This window comes from Calonectris borealis, chromosome 19, assembly GCF_964195595.1.
Source record: "Calonectris borealis chromosome 19, bCalBor7.hap1.2, whole genome shotgun sequence".
Lineage (NCBI taxonomy): Eukaryota > Metazoa > Chordata > Aves > Procellariiformes > Procellariidae > Calonectris > Calonectris borealis.
The window spans coordinates 6,250,076-6,265,000 of NC_134330.1; the positions used below are offsets into that span (position 1 = coordinate 6,250,076).

General features: G+C 55.5%; 1 protein-coding gene across 6 annotated transcripts in view; it reads left to right on the forward strand.

Moving 5' to 3' along the window:
- The window catches only part of SMG6 (SMG6 nonsense mediated mRNA decay factor), a 118,674-nt gene that overhangs the window by 49,360 nt on the left and 54,389 nt on the right, over nt 1–14,925 (forward strand). For all 6 annotated transcript variants that reach the window (XM_075168713.1, XM_075168711.1, XM_075168712.1 and 3 more), the window contains exons 11-12: nt 9,428–9,544; nt 10,041–10,209. In XM_075168713.1, coding sequence (XP_075024814.1) covers nt 9,428–9,544; nt 10,041–10,209 — 286 coding nt within the window. The remainder of the gene's footprint in view (nt 1–9,427; nt 9,545–10,040; nt 10,210–14,925) is intronic.

Genomic DNA, 14,925 nt, shown 5'->3' on the forward strand with positions numbered 1-14,925 from the left:
GCTGTGCAGCTGGCTCCTTCAGGAAGGGATGAAAGATCTGTGCAGACGGAGGATAGGCCATCAGGGGTTGTCTTGTATCGGGCTGCATCGTCCTGCCTCACTGCAGTGCCCCTGATGCCTCTTTACGTTTCCGTCATTCACGTTTTTTCTTCTTTTGGTGCAGTGTTCCCTGTTTTGTCCGGATGCCCTGTTCACCTTTGGGCCCTTTCACCCTTCAGTCCCATCCTGCTTGTGCATCTTATAACAAATATTCTCTCCGCAGCAAGAGATAGCTGGTGCCAGGCTGGTTTGGAGCTATATACATGCTGATGAGCTGTCTTGCCAGCTTGGAGGGACATACTTTCTTACGAGCTAGCCAGGAATTGTGTACATTTGGGTTTGCCAGCCTTTTAGCTGCCAGACAGGTCAAATTCACGTTGCTGTCAGTTGTTGGCAGCAGAACCAGTAGCTCTGGGGATCGTGCAGAGCCTTGAGGCTAGTGAAGATTTTGCTGTTCCTGTGTCGTAAGTCCTAGTGTAGCCGCTTGGAGCGGCTCTGGTGAAGGCAGTGCTGAGAAATAATAGTTTCTCTGGCGATTCTCCAGGCTTTGCCAGTGTGGGTAGGACTGTAGGTGCCCTTGCCCCAGCTGTGATGGTCTGGGACTGGCGTGTCTCGGTGCAAATGTGGCTAGTGAAAGCTGGGACGTACGTGGCTCCCGGGCAGCAGGAGTGTTTCTGATGCTTTGTGCGGCATTGCACATTCAAAACTGACTCCTGCAACCTCGCTGGGGCCAGGGGTGCAGAGCAGGATCCTGGCCCTGCCGGCTGGGTCAGGCACCCCAAGCACGGAGGGAGAGCTGCGAAGTGCTGCTTAATGCAAGTGGAAATGGCTTCAATCTGTGTTTTGACTGATGGGTCTTTTCAGGAAATTTCTGAGAATAACATTTCTAAAAATGGCTGCTTCTTTCCACTGATATTTCCTGGAAAAGGCTGCAGTTAATTTTAAACCACTATCCTTTTCCCTTTTCAAGTGGAAATAGCTCTGTGCTTGTCCTCAAGGCTAATGTCATTCTTTCTGCCCTATAGCCCGGGTTGCGTGGTGGGGAGGGACAGTGTGCCACTGCCCTGCCCTCCTCTTGCAGGACCTGCTGGTCTTCCAGGGCTGCAGAAATTGGGGTGTTGGGGGCACTCTGTGCATGTGTCTGCTTTCCCCATGGAAATGAATAACCGTCTCTCCCCGAGTCACCTCACAATGATGTTCTTTGCCGCTGACTCCTGGCCAGTCCTGAATACACAAGAAAGCTGTCTCTAAAGTCATTCCCTTGCCTAGCCTAAAGCTCTCTTTATCGGGGTCAGGAAGGATATATACTGAGCTGGTTATTGCACCCCAGATGCAAGGATCCCGCCCTGCGTGTGGATCCTGGAGCTGGAGGCAAGCTCCCCCATCAGCCGGAGGGAGCTGGCAGCACAGAGCTGTCCTGGGCAGGCAGCCCCTTCGTGTCGGGCAGAGCACGGCTTCCCCTGTGGCTCTCGGGCAGGCTTGCTGCTTCGGGTGGGAATATGTCATTAATTTTTATACCTTCCCCTGTAAACCATCGACCCTTTTTATGATGTCATGAGGGATTCCTTAATTTTGCAGCTGCTTCCTGGTTACGTCAGAGAAGAGCCTCCCGTCCTAGAGCCCAGCGCTGCAGTCCAGAACGGCTGGAAACAAATGAAGTGTTGAATATCTAATGGCTTCCACAGGGAGAGCTGCTCCATCCTCCCCAGGCCCCCGGCATTCCTCACCTCCTAGGCCTCCCTCCCTCGGACAAGATGGGGTTTCAGTGCGGAGCAGAGGGAGCCGCGGGCTCCTGGGCGGCCCCGGCTGCTTTGGGAACATGTGCAGTGAGCTCCCCTGTGCTGCTGCGGTCTGTACGGGGAGGTGGATTGGGGGCACCCAGGTTATTACTGCAAGGTCCCTTTGGGAGGGATTCAGCCCTGTGTGCTGCAGGTGGTGGCATTCAGATCGGCCGCAGGGCTGTGCCCGGGGGGGGGGCTGGGGCTGCCGTTGTGTCTGCTGCCTGCAAATTGAGAGACGGGGAGCATCTTTCCAGGAAAGCTGCCCATCGTTCCCAGGCTCTTTGCAGGATATTAGCCAGGGCTGAGCGAGTGCCTCCAGGTTCCCAGGCTTTTTTGGGGGCAGATGAGTGCGTGTGTGACTTGCCAGTTCCCAGTGGAGAGCTGGGAGTGCCCGTGACTCACAGGTCCTCTGCGAGGGGGTGTCAGGGAAATGCCCCGCAGCTGTGAGCATCCCCCTCGTTTTGCTGCTTTATATTCCGGTCAGTTGTGTGCGGTCTCCACCGCGGGCAGGCGGCGGTGGGACCAGCTGCCTGGACCGGCAGCGTGGCTCTCCTTACCCTCTTCCTGCAGACATCCCCATCCCGGTGGGCTGCCTCGTAGCCCTGCCAACGCTGCGTCTGGCGGAGGGTGACTCACGGGGAAAACACTCTTATGTCTGAGCGATAAGAGAGCAAACGAATTGCCTTCAGGTGGTGTCAGCTTGGAGGTGACCGGCCTCTGTCTTCTTCCCCGCAGGGCAGCAGCCGGCTGGTGAATCAGTTGTCTGTGCCGCCGAGCTGCTGACACGTCAGCCGGGTGCCTTAGGCACGGCTCGCCCGCAGCCCCGTGCTCACCGAGCTCCTCCACCTCCTGCGTCCCCTGGCCAGCCCATTATGTCATCCTCGGGATTGTGTCCGGAGACCCGTTCGTTCGTTTGATTGCCTTCGCGTACGGTCCTTTACCGTGTCACCGGGGAAGGTGGGTTCAGCTGTTGCTCCCTGGGAGCAAAGCACATCCCTGCTGCTCTCTCTGCCTGCGCTGGGGCCACCTGCTGCCAGCGCCGCTGCCTGGAGCCGCAGCTCAGGTTAGGACGGGGAGGCCAGCATGCAAACTGTCTTGCTGGAGTCCTCCCGACCCTTGGCTAGAGCAGTCTGGTTGCCTGAATCAAAGGAATCTGGTCTCCTTCGAGACACTAACGCTTGTTGGCTGGTGTTGTTTTAACTGCGTAAGATTCAGCTCTCCCTCTGTTGTGTTAGCTGGGATGGATGTAGGAGCATGTCTACTGCTTGCTTGCAAGCTCGGGGGTTGCTGTGGCTTGCTTCCACTGCTGCCTAGAGCACACTCGGAGCAGAGCAGCTGGGAGCCCTCACTTCCAGCCCCCCTGCCCCGTCCCTGCGAGTGCCCCCCTGGCCGAGGCCACGTGGCCTGCGCTCTGCCCTGATTGTCCCTCGCAGGATTTCCTTCGGCACATGGCACTCGAGCGGCTGCGAGAAGCTTTCTCCAGCAAATCCCTCTCCTCGGAGGCGGCTGTCCCTTGCATCGCCTGCTCTTTTCCCATTCCCATTTCCTGTGGCTGGTTGTGTTGCCCTAATAGAGGTTTGGCATTGCTGTTTTGCACACCCTAGTGGGAGAGGGGATGTGTTTATCACTTTTCCTGGAGATTATCTGTTTAAGCACTCTCTGACAGTTACAATAACAAGGGCAGCGCGTTGTGTTTCCCAGCAAAAGGACACTCGCTGCTGAAAGATGTATAGCACTAATTAGAAATACATAACATCCGGCCACATGGCAGCCTTCTCCCGGCCGCTCCATTTCCTGAGCTCAGACGACTTTGACGACAGTTGGTTTATGTTTTCCATGAATATAATGTTCTCAGAGAAACACAAATTTCTCCCCGTTACAAAAGTCCCCATTCTCTCCGTCTCGCTATTCCCCCTCCCCATGCACTCTTTCCCCTGTGAAGCAGGTAGATTTATGATTGCAGAAAGCCTGGGTCAGATCCCGCTGCCGGCTGGATCGGAGCAAAGCTCGCAGCCCCTGCGTGGACGCAGCTGAGAGCCCAGGTAGATGCTCGCAGAGGGCGCTGAGGCAGCTGCGCTGGCCGACCCATCCTGCTCCCCAGGCTCTCTGCAAAGGAAACTGCCTCCTGGTAGAAAAACAGCGCTCCTCGTGCAGACCAGTACCCAGAGAAAAAAAAAACCTCTTTCCTACATGTGAAGAAACAGGAGGACTCTTCTGCAGCTCAGAGGGTTTTCGTGATCTTCAGAAAAACCGCCCGTCCCTCGATCCCAGTTGCTTTTTCTCTGTGCTCACAGTCTGATGCTCAACAGCTCCCATTTTTTCCATCCCATCCCCTCTCCCTCCTCTTGCTCTTGGGCTCTGCTTCAGAGCAGATAGTCTGGGCGCCATTTGGAGGAGTCTTGGTCCAATCTCCAGCTCACAGCAAGCAGCAGTGACGAGTACAAGGACATTTTTTCGCAGGTCCCCGTGTGCTGGATGGGAGCAGAGCGGTTGCTCTGCTGAGTGTAACACAGGTTAGGTGTAAGGGCGGTTAGATGTAAGGGAGGTAGGAAGATGGAGCATGCTCAGGGAGGTGAAATCTTAGAAGGTTTTAGCTGCTGAAATGAATTCCTATTGAATGTGGAAAAACTGGTGTATTTCAGATGTTTATAGCTTGGCCAAGTGTGGACAGATTTCTAGTAGGACAGGAAAACTCTCTGCTAAAAAGGTTATTCTGCAGCAAAATCTCAGATCTCCTTTCCAGGATTTGCAGTTGCTAGATTAGCTCAAGGAAAAGGTTGTAAGTGTTTTTTCTAACAAGGGTAAGCCACTATCTTGTTTCCTAGCCTCATTCTCACAAGTAGCTGAACTGTTTTGGCTAAAGATTTCCGGAAGAATTTGGGCTGAGACAGGCACCCAGCATGGAAACTTCAGCTCCGATAGTTAAAGTCTGAGCCAACTGGAAAAAGGGTCTTATGAGTGACTAGTGTCAGGCAGGCTTAATAACACGGTGACCAACACCCTGCCTGCAAAAAAAGACTGTCAGAGCTCGTGTCCCACCGGTCAGTCCAGCATCTGGAGCCCTGACCTCTGCGGGGGGTTTGCAGAGGGCTGCAGGGCTCTCGCTTATTTTTCTCATGCAGAAAGACACATCTTCGAGGCAAATTCAGCCTAGGAAGTGTGGGGTAATGCAAATTACCCAGGCTGTTGGTTCAGGCTGCAAAGTGTTTGATGACATTCCTGCTTTAAAATACTCTGCCTGCTCCTTTCTAGCCCTGTGCAGCGTTGCACGTACCTCAGAGTTTTGCTGGCATAGCTGATGTGGGACTACAAGTGACTGAGAAGCAGATCCAGCTTGAGAAAGCTCCCAGAAGGTGGGTTTTTAGGCCGGCTCAGCTCCCTGCCGTGACTGCAGCATGGCTCCATGGGCCGTGTGTCAGTATAGCGGGTGGTGGTGCAGCATGCGGTGAGGGTACGGTGTTACCCTGAGTCAGTCGTGGCTGCAAACACTGCGAGTCCTGAAGCCCTGACCTTAAGCTGTGGTTTAACAAGCAGTTATTTAGGTAGCGGTGCCAGCTTTACCCACCCTCCTCTCCCCCCACACAGCACTTTGATGGCGATGGCACAGCTGAAAGGTGACATTTCTAACCCCGATGAACTGCGTGATCTGGTTCACAGGGTGGCTGCGCAGGCGAGAGCCGAGAGGTGACGTGGTGACAGGAGCTGTTTAACTGATGCCGGCATTAACAGGGAAGTTTGCTTGGTTGCAAGCGGAGAAGGTGGAGGGGGAATGCGTTGTGGTTGTTGGTGCACAAGCTGGTGTCGTGCTGGATGATTTCCTGCGGAGCGTCACTGCTGCAGCTGCTGGTGGCACAGAGGAAGCACATCTCTGACCACCTCGGGGCTCGCGACCTCCTGGCAGCTTCTTTTGCGTGTGATTTCTGTCCGTAGTCTGCCTGACCACCTCCGCGCCGTGCCCCGGCTGTGCGGCGTGGCTGGGTGTGAATACAGGAGGGTTATCTGATTACAGCCTGATTTGGGGTTTCAGGCGAGGAAGTGGAGCGTGCGTTTGTGGCAGCTTTAGTTGATGGGATGCCATCGATGCTACCTGAAAATGTCTCTGGCACCAAGCTTTTGGTGACTGCCTGCGGGGATAGGATGTAGGATTGCCTGTGGACCTGACGCTATAGTTCTGCTTCTCTTGAACCCGCTGTGGATCTGGGGAAACGGATCTGGGAATTACAGGGTTTGCCCTGAGCTGGGCAGTCAGGGTCTCTCTGCCTCCTCTTGTTGGTCTGTAGCCGCTGGTGTCCCCAGGTTATACTAGTGCTGCTCAGCTGCAGGGACAGGGATCACCCAAGTGTCACTCCAACCTCCAAGAACATCTCTTTCCCTAAGTTTGTGTCTTAATGCATCGTGCATTACCAGCAGCACAGACCATAGCTCAGCTCAGAGGTAATGACGCCCTGTGGGCTCCAGAGCAGTTTTGTTGCTGCAACCCCCCTTTCAGCATATCTTCTACAAAGTATTTTTCTCGTAGTGCCAGGGTAGGCTCAGACACTCCGTGCTGTGGGCGAGAGACCTTGCTGTGGTTTCCTTACTGCCCATCACTCAAAACACTCCACAGGTTTCTATCTAAAGGCTCCCATTTCATGAGCGCTCTGCCCTTTGATTGTACCCTCACCTTGACTGTCTCCTGCGGCGGGGGCAGCCGGGGGTAGCCTGGGGTCTGCCACCCCACAGCCTCCGCGTCATGCAGTCGTGACCACTGGCTCCGAGCTCCCAGCTCAGCGAACGCCGAGGCTCCCTGCCTCCCGAGGAAAGTGGTGAAAAGGCACAAAGAGAAAGTTTCTCCTGATTTATGGTGCTTTCCTCTTTTGTCCTACAATTAAGCTCTTAAGAGGCTTTGCTGGCAGGGCTGGGAGCTGGCGTGCTAGTGTATGCTCAGGAGTCTTGAACAAGCACCCACCTGGACGCTTGTCCTTCCCTGCGAGATTGTTGGGCTGGGGGAGCCTCCTTGAAATGCGGCTGACAAGCTGGGCCAGGGAATGAACTTTCAGGACCAGGGGAGTTTTGTGTAATTTAATGATGAGATGACAACGCCCATGGTAGCTGAGCTGGAACCGTGGGGAAACGACCCCTGTCCTGTTCCTCTTACCTGCACAGTGGGGACAGCTTCGCAGGCTGTACCGGGGCTGAGCATCGTTCCGGTACGTCAAAGCACCGTGGCTTTATGTAAACTGGGTGTGAGCCGGTGGGCACATGGTTCACGTCTGTAGCAATACGAGATGTTTGATGGAGCTGTGGCCGTAGTGCTCGGCTTGAGTGACCAGGTTGCGGATGGCTGTATCTGCGACAGCTCACATGCAAGAAACGTTTTTACTCTCTTTTGGGTGTTTAATGTTTTATGGGGAACTTGTAGCCTGCAAGAAGAGCTGCTGGTGGCAGTGGGGAGGGCTGAGGCCCTGGTACCAAGCCTGGCCATGACCACCACAGAGCGCTGCTCCAGCGCTTGGAGCCAATCTCTGAAATACATCGGGGCTGTGCAGTGCTCGTGACCCTCAGCATCACAAAAACTCTTTAAGCTTTGCCTTTTTTTGGGGGAGAGGACTTAGCTTTTGTACCAGCCCAGTTTGGGGGTGACTGCAAGTCTGGCTTGAGCACAATGCCCAGAGTCCCGGGGGTGCTGCCCACCCAAAGTGTGGGGGTGCTCGCTGAAATGCCCAGAGCTGGGCCTTGCCAGACTCAGGTGTGGCAGCGCGATGGTTGTGGTCTTGTGTGCCCGTTTGAGACAAGGAGTGAAGAGAGTCCAGCATCTCGCCCGAGTGCAGGAGGAGGGAGCAGGGGGAAGACGAGTGTAATTTCTTGAACTGGACTGTGGCCAGAGCGCTGGGACCAACACTCTTAATTGTGGGAAAAGCTTCATGAAAGAGATTTACTGTCCCAGAGTGGTCACATCTTTAGTTTTATGTTTCCTCCAGAAGTTGACAGCCCATGCAGTACGGCACTTCCTACCGTTGCTCTGCGGCATCGGCTCAGACCTGGCTCCGGGAGCAGAGCACCCTCATTTGGCTACCAGGCACCTCTGGTGCCACCCTGGGTTACTCTCTGTAACTGGGTGCTGAACTCATTGGCCGCTGTAAGAGCTCACCAAATCAAGCCTACAGATCTTCCTCCTATTTTTTCCTATATTTTCTAGGTGTGTTTTAGTCTTTTTCTGGTTGTTTTTAACCTCACACCCCATTGCTCTGAAATAATTTGCACTTAAAAACCCAATGTTTGTTCTCTGCACCTCAGGCGTTTTGCTAGCCCCGGCTGGAACGGGGTCTCCCTGTCTTGCTTTAATCCTCGTGCCCTTTGCTCAAAATCCCTGGTCTGCCACATCAGGGGAGTTCAGCTTCCAACACCTTCTCCAACAGGCACAGCTGATGCTCACGTCTGCGGTGGAGGTGCCTGGGAGCCAGGGCTCTGGGGGCTCTCCCTCCCCATCCCGGTGCTGGGGCTTTGCTCGCACGGGCACTGGTTTGGAGTTGGAACCTACATATTTGCGTTCGCTGTGCAAATCCTTTGCCTGGCTTGCGGCAGCTTTTCTCACAGTGGCTGCCTGTCTGCAGGGTGAGGGCTGGAAGCCCTGGTCCTGCAGCAGGCGATGTGCAAGCCAGCGAGGTGCTGCAGCAAAGCAGCCCACGCAGAGCAAATGGCACAGGCTGGTAGGAGACCCCCGAGCGGTGCGGGTGCATCCCATCCTGCTGGGCTGTGGCTCCGCTCCCCCCTACAGCGTTTCCCTGTCTCCCTCCGGGCAAGCCTCCGGCCAGCCGCTCCCCCCCACATCCCAAGGGAGGATGTGAATTGGGGGCAGAGGGGATTCGGAGGGCAGAGGCTGCCCGTAAGGCTTAAAAATCTCCTGCGAGCAGGCAGCGCAGTGCCTGAGCGAGCACGGGCAGCCTGGCACGCCCCACGGTGCTCTCGGCCTCGCTAAATGTAACCCACACCCAGCTCCAGGCAGTTCCCTCGAGCCAGCTCCCCGCTGCTCTCAGCAGCCTCAGAAGTGGTTTCTGGCTGGGTGTAGATGTGCCGGGGGGATTTGCTCTCACTCGGAGCCGGCTCTGTTTGGAAGAGCTGTGGTCGTGTGGCATCTACTTGAGTAACAGCTTCAATTAAGCTCTCTTGACAAGCTGTTGTGTGACTGGTGAACTAATGGGAGGAGCCCCCTCCTCAGCTGCTGAGGTTAAAACTCCAGCAGGGACAAAGATCAAACATGCAGCTAATTACCCTTTTAACACTTAAACATACCCCCCTCCTTCAGGGAAAGGCATCAGCTCCAAGCAGCAGCTTCTGTGCTGGGAGCCCTGAGTGCCGGCTCTGGCCAGGCTGGCTCAGCACGCGAGGTTGGGTCGGGCATGACGTGGGCACTGTGACTGCAGCCTCCTCCCACTCCGGAGTGGCTACTCACCACCTTTTTTCCCCCCTACGTGGAGCAATTGGGTCCAGGACAGGTGTGAGCTGGGGAATCACCCACCCTTGCAGAGATCCCTGCTCCATGCGGGATGCAGCAGGGGAGACTGCGAAGGCGAAGCAAGATGGAGCATCTGACCCGCTCCCCGCTGAACCCTCTCTCTGTCTCCTAGAGTGCGTCTCTGAAGACTGCCGCTCCGTCATCCAGGAACAGGCCACAGCCCTGGGGCTCTCCATGTTTGCACTCTTGGTGAGGAGGTGCACCAGCCTGCTGAGGGAATGTGTGCAAGGTAAGGGGTTACCAGCAGGATCCACGCAGCTGCCCCCAGGCAGCCTGGTGGGGTTCAGGCCCTTGTTCCCTGCTATTTTGTACGCCCCTTCCCCGCTGCTGGGGCCCTTGGGTTCTTCCCGGTGTCCCAAGCTCTGCCCAGGTTGTGGCAGGAAAGCCCCTGATGTGTTTGGAAGAAAGGGGTGAATGCAGAACATGCTTTCTGCCAGCTATTGGGAAACATCCCAAAACTGGGACCTCGAGATCCTATCTCTACGACTGGTGCACTGGCACCCCACTGCCCTCAATAAAAGGGATCACAGACGTCCCGGCTTGCGCCCCAGGCCAGTCTGTGTAGGGAGAACAGATCTGTCTTTGTGTTTGCTGTGGGTTGTGGCTGTTCCCTTGTGCTTCCAAGGCTGGGATGTTGGGATCTGTGTTGTGCATCCCCTGTCCCTGCCTGAGCCTGGCTCCTGGCTGCGGTGAGCTGCCTCAGCTCTCACATCTTGTATTTGCAGTTCAGCCACGAGAGGTGGAGCAGGAGGATGACGAGGATGACATCAAGGTCTCTGCCTTGCCCCAGGACCTGAAGGAGCTGCTCCCCAGTGTGAAGGTCTGGTCGGACTGGATGCTTGGCCACCCGGACACCTGGAATCCTCCTCCGACCTCTCTTGAGCTCCCCAAACAGTACGTGCATCCTCTGGTCTGTCTTCTGGTGTCTGCTCCCTCCCTGGGCTCCTTGTGCCCCCTTTCCCCCTCGCTCATGCTTACTCCTGGCTGTGGCACTCTGACCTGAGCACCCAGGAGACACTCACCGCACAGGGGATGTTTGCGGGGGGACTTGTCACCCTTGGTGACACAGTGACTTCTTCACTGATGCAGGGGTGGGGGTGAAGTGACTCTGAGGGGGCTGGCGGGTGTCCTTTGCTTCCGTGTGTTAGAAAATGTCCCCTTTTCAGCTGGGTTTTTACCTTCCGCTTAGGATGTGCATCTGCTTTTGTTGGGATAAGTCTCCTTTACGCGCTCTGCTGGCCCGGCCAGCTGAACAGGCAGGGCCTTCCTCTCTGCAAGAGGGAAGTCCATTTCCAGCATGAGCATTTCATTGCCTTTTTCTGACTGAATCAGGCCAACCTTGGTCAGGCTGGGCTGGCCTGGAGCAGCTTGCCTGTTCCTGGAGCTCCAAAAGTTGCCTCCCTTCTCCTTCAGCTTGTCTCTACCCCTGTGACACACAAAAGGGTTAATTTTCTAAACTGGCCGATTCCAGCCCATTAGTCCATAATGCGGACTAGGCAATTTGCATATTTTTGGACAGAAAATCGAGTGAAGGGGCCAAGTATGGAGTATGCGAAACAGTGTCTGAGCATGCTCCGTAGCTGCTTTCCCGCAGGATTTTCCATCTGCCTCCGGTACTCCGGATCCAGAGCCTGAAATCACGTCTTATTGTTAATCCAAAGGAGCCAGAACCCAGGGTGATGGGAAGGCGCATTAAGAGTAATCCAGCAAAGTGGCTTAACCATTAATGGGTCCCCGCTCCGTGCGTCAGGTCCAGTCCTGCTCTCCTAGTTTATTGCCTCTTACTCCAGTTCTTTTTCATTTGGCTGAGGAAATGGAAATCTCACACAGGAAGTTCTGGGCCTCATTTTGTGGAGATGGAGTCTGTTTTCTGTTTGTCGGCTGCTCGGTGTGGGACCGCTGCCTGCTCATGTGAACTGCTGCCCATCTTTGGGCAGGAACTCAAACTGGGATCTGTCACGTGAGAGCGCCTGCACCAATCCCCCCTTCCCCTCGCGCTGCCTGCGCAGGGAGCCGCTGAGCCCTTGGCGACGGGCAGCCTCGAGATGGAATTTCTGATTGGGTTCGCGCAGCCAGCGCTCGGCGCCTTCCCCGGGACGAGCTGCCTCCCCCTGCTGCGGGGCGCGGGGCTGCGTCCCCCCGGGCTGCCGGAGCAGGTGCGGGCTCCCGCTTGCCCGTCGAGGCGGGAGAAGGCAGTGGTGGCAGCCCACCCCGTGGCGCGGTGGCATGTGGCTCTTTGGGAAGCGGTGGGTATGGGTTGGGACTCTACTCCGCAAGGTCCTGGTCCGCTTGGCGGAGGTACGAGGGTCTTCATCTTGTAGCAGAGGCCCAACCGCTTCCCCACCTTGCCCTCTCCACAGAGAGTGGCTGAGCAGCCCCTCTTGTCCCATCTGTGCCCTTACTCTGGGGCGTGGGTAGCCTTCCTCATGTTGGCTTCCAGCTCCTCCACCCTGGTGCTCTGTGGCTCACCAGGAGCATCTGTCTTATCCACAGCGAGGACACGGGCTGCTCTTTCAGCCCAGACCTCTTGTGTTGACCCAGCTTTGCATGGCCAGGTGTTGGTTGTCCAGGACTCTGAGCTTCCCTGGAGGTGCGGGTAGTGATGAGGAGCAGGGAGCTAGCTCCGCTCTTGGACACAACCTGGGACTTGCAACGTTTTCCCTAGAGGTGGGAAAGGAAAAGGGGAGCGCTGGGTTACTACCACAGCTCTCTATTGACACAAGCCTGCTGTAGAGGAGACTCTACCTCCTGACAGATAGAGTCACCGAGTCTGGGGCTTTAGATAGGAGCAGCTTCAAAGAAGTTTAGAAGTAAAACATGGATCAGAGCAGCAGGCGTGTTGGAGTAAGTCAAGGTTTATGGGCAGGGTGAGCTCAGGAGCGGGGAGAGCATGCGAGGAGCAAGTGCAGATGCCAAGCTGCAGAACTGAGTAAGGGGCCTGTGCCGTTTCACGTGTGCTCTGTGCCTCATGGCAGCGGGACGTGCCGCGAGGTCCCCACCAGTGCCAGTGGAGAAGCTGGTTGGACACGCTGAAACCTCCTCCCAGCGCTCTGCAGCCATCGCTTTCATTACCCCTCGTGATGGCGTGGGCACAGAGGAGGGACAGTAAAAAAGCCTTGAAGCAGCCTGCAAGGATGCCATGAATGTGCTAAATCTTCTGGAAAAACCAGGCCCCGTACCCACCTGGCAGCCCCCTAGGAGCAAAGGCCTGGCCCAGAACTTGCATCAAAGTGCAGCTCGTCCGGGGCCAGCGCCGCTGCCAGAATGACGGCCTGGGCTTGGGGCCAGCGGGGCAGCTTGTCAAGACTCCGCCAGAGCCTAGGGCCCGGGCTGCCGGGGCTATACATCCCGAGGCCTCCGCTCACGCTGCGTTCGCCATGTTCATCATCGCTCGTTCTTAGTAAGGAAGAGAGCTGGGGGACTTTGAGAACGTCTAAACTCAGCCCAGCTGTGGCAGTTGGTTTATTGCTTTCAGCTGGTACTTGAACCCGGGTCCTGGTCTTGGAGTCTTTCCCAGGTTTAATCCCCGGAGCTTTCTCTGCAGCTGTATGACACTGCGCTGACCCCGAATGAGGATAGGAAAATAGAAACGGTGCCAAGCCAGAGTCTCTTTTTCATTTGGAGTCTGGCTGTCTGCCCATGACCAGGGTTACATAATGGGAAACATAGCTGGGGCTCTGGAGAGCCCGCGTTTCACCACGCTGCCCAGACCTTCGCGTTCTGATGCTATATATCTTCCTAATTGTAGCTCGGATGCATTTATCACACTGCTGGATTTGAGTCCTTACAATAAAAAAAAAAAAAAAAACAAAAAACACACCAAAAAAAAAAAAACCCCACACCAAATTCCTCAGCTCGCTGCTTTCCCCCTTGGACAGAGGCGGAGGGAAAGGTGTGAGGGGTGAGCGCTGCCGAAACCCAGCGTGCGGCTGCGAGCCACGCAGGAGTGGGCTCTGCAGAGCGGGATGGGAGACTCGGGAGGCTGCGTCTTCAGGGTCCTTTTCTTGGCAGGGGCTTGGGAATGAACCCCGGCTCCTGGCAGGCATCCTCTCCCTATCTGGGGGCTCAGCGGTCCTGAATTCAACCCGAATGAGAATCTACACTTTTCCCCAAAACCACTCTCTTTGGTCTAGCGCACTCATCCAGCTCTTAGCCACACCTGCACAGTCACCGTGGCTCAGGGGATGTGCTGGGACATGTTTTCAGGCCGTGGAGAGGTGACAGGCTGTCTAGATCCCTCTCTTGGGGCTGCTGTTTGTATCTGAGAGGCGGGGGCTATTTGGGAGAGGGGCTTGGCAAGTTTTCTGAGCAAGAGGGGCTCTTTTCTCAGGTGTTTCCAGGAGCTAAAGCTGACCGTGGACATCTCTGCTTCAGAGCAGCAGTGTCCTGTCTCTCGGGGATTGTGTGAGCGGACCAGGTGTTCCCAGGTCTTCTAGCAGCAAGCAACAGTCACTTCTGTATCTTAAAATTAATTTATATCTGCATGTTTCATGGCAAACATTGCGTTGAGGTCTGAGCAGGCGGTAGTTTAAAGCAGTTGCATTGCCATGCAAGTGGGTTGGAGCAGCGTCTTTCAGACCAACTGTTCCCAGGAATAATTTGCAGAGATTGAGGGGGTAAAAGCAGGGAGTCTTGGGGAGAGGGGAGCAGGGTGGATTTCCTAAGGCAGAGATATTGGCAGCAGATGGGATGAAAGGCAGATCTCCAAGGAGGCTGCTGTTGTTCAAGTGAATCTATCTCCTTTTAGGACGTATGGCTGAAGAGCTGAGATGGGTGAAGAGGGCTGGGCACAGGAGAGCAAAGCTTCTGCTTGCTCTACTTTGTTGCCACAATGAATCCGTTGCTAAACGAAGCGCAAGAATCGATGGGGAAGCCGCTGGCTAGACAGACAAACTGCCGCAGGGCTGACCCTGGCGAATCTGCGCTCCTTCCACGCTGGAGCGAAGGGCCTCTTGGTTTGTGGAGACTGTCTGCAAGCATTTAAAAATGGTTAATTTAAACCAAGTATTAAATTAAATCCAAAAGCTCTGAGCACATTCTAGAGCTTACCTTCCCAGAGAGATCTGCCAGATCGCTCTCATCACATCGCTCTTGCAGAGAAGTGTCACTGAGATGGCAGCTCCCACTGGGAGAGATGGACAGAGTCTTGGACAGGGGTGCCAAGACCTTGCTGGAGTTTGCTGGAGACTAAATGGAAAATCCCTTTTGCAGATTTTAGCCTTAGTTAGTAATGCTGGCCACCAGAGTCTCCCTATCGAGACATCAAAGCGAGGATTCAGAGGTGTCTTGGTAGTGTAAACCTGGCTGAGAATGAAGGTAAAGTTGAGCGAAGCAGAAGCCAAAAGCCTCCATGGAGAAGGGGGCTGTGGCGAAGCGGGGGCTGGCTGGGAGGAGACTGCACCTCTCCTGGGGAGGAGAGCATCCCTCTGACTCCGAAGGCAGGTTCCTGGGAGAGGAGTGGGTTTACGGATGCCCGGCTGGCCAAAGGGACTGCATGCAGGGCAGAGTGGGGGAAATCATCGGTGCCACAGGGCAGAGGGGCTGTGACCACCTCGTCCCCGCTCTGGGCGGCCGTGTCTGAGTCCAGGGCGAGGTTGGTGAGAGCCTTTT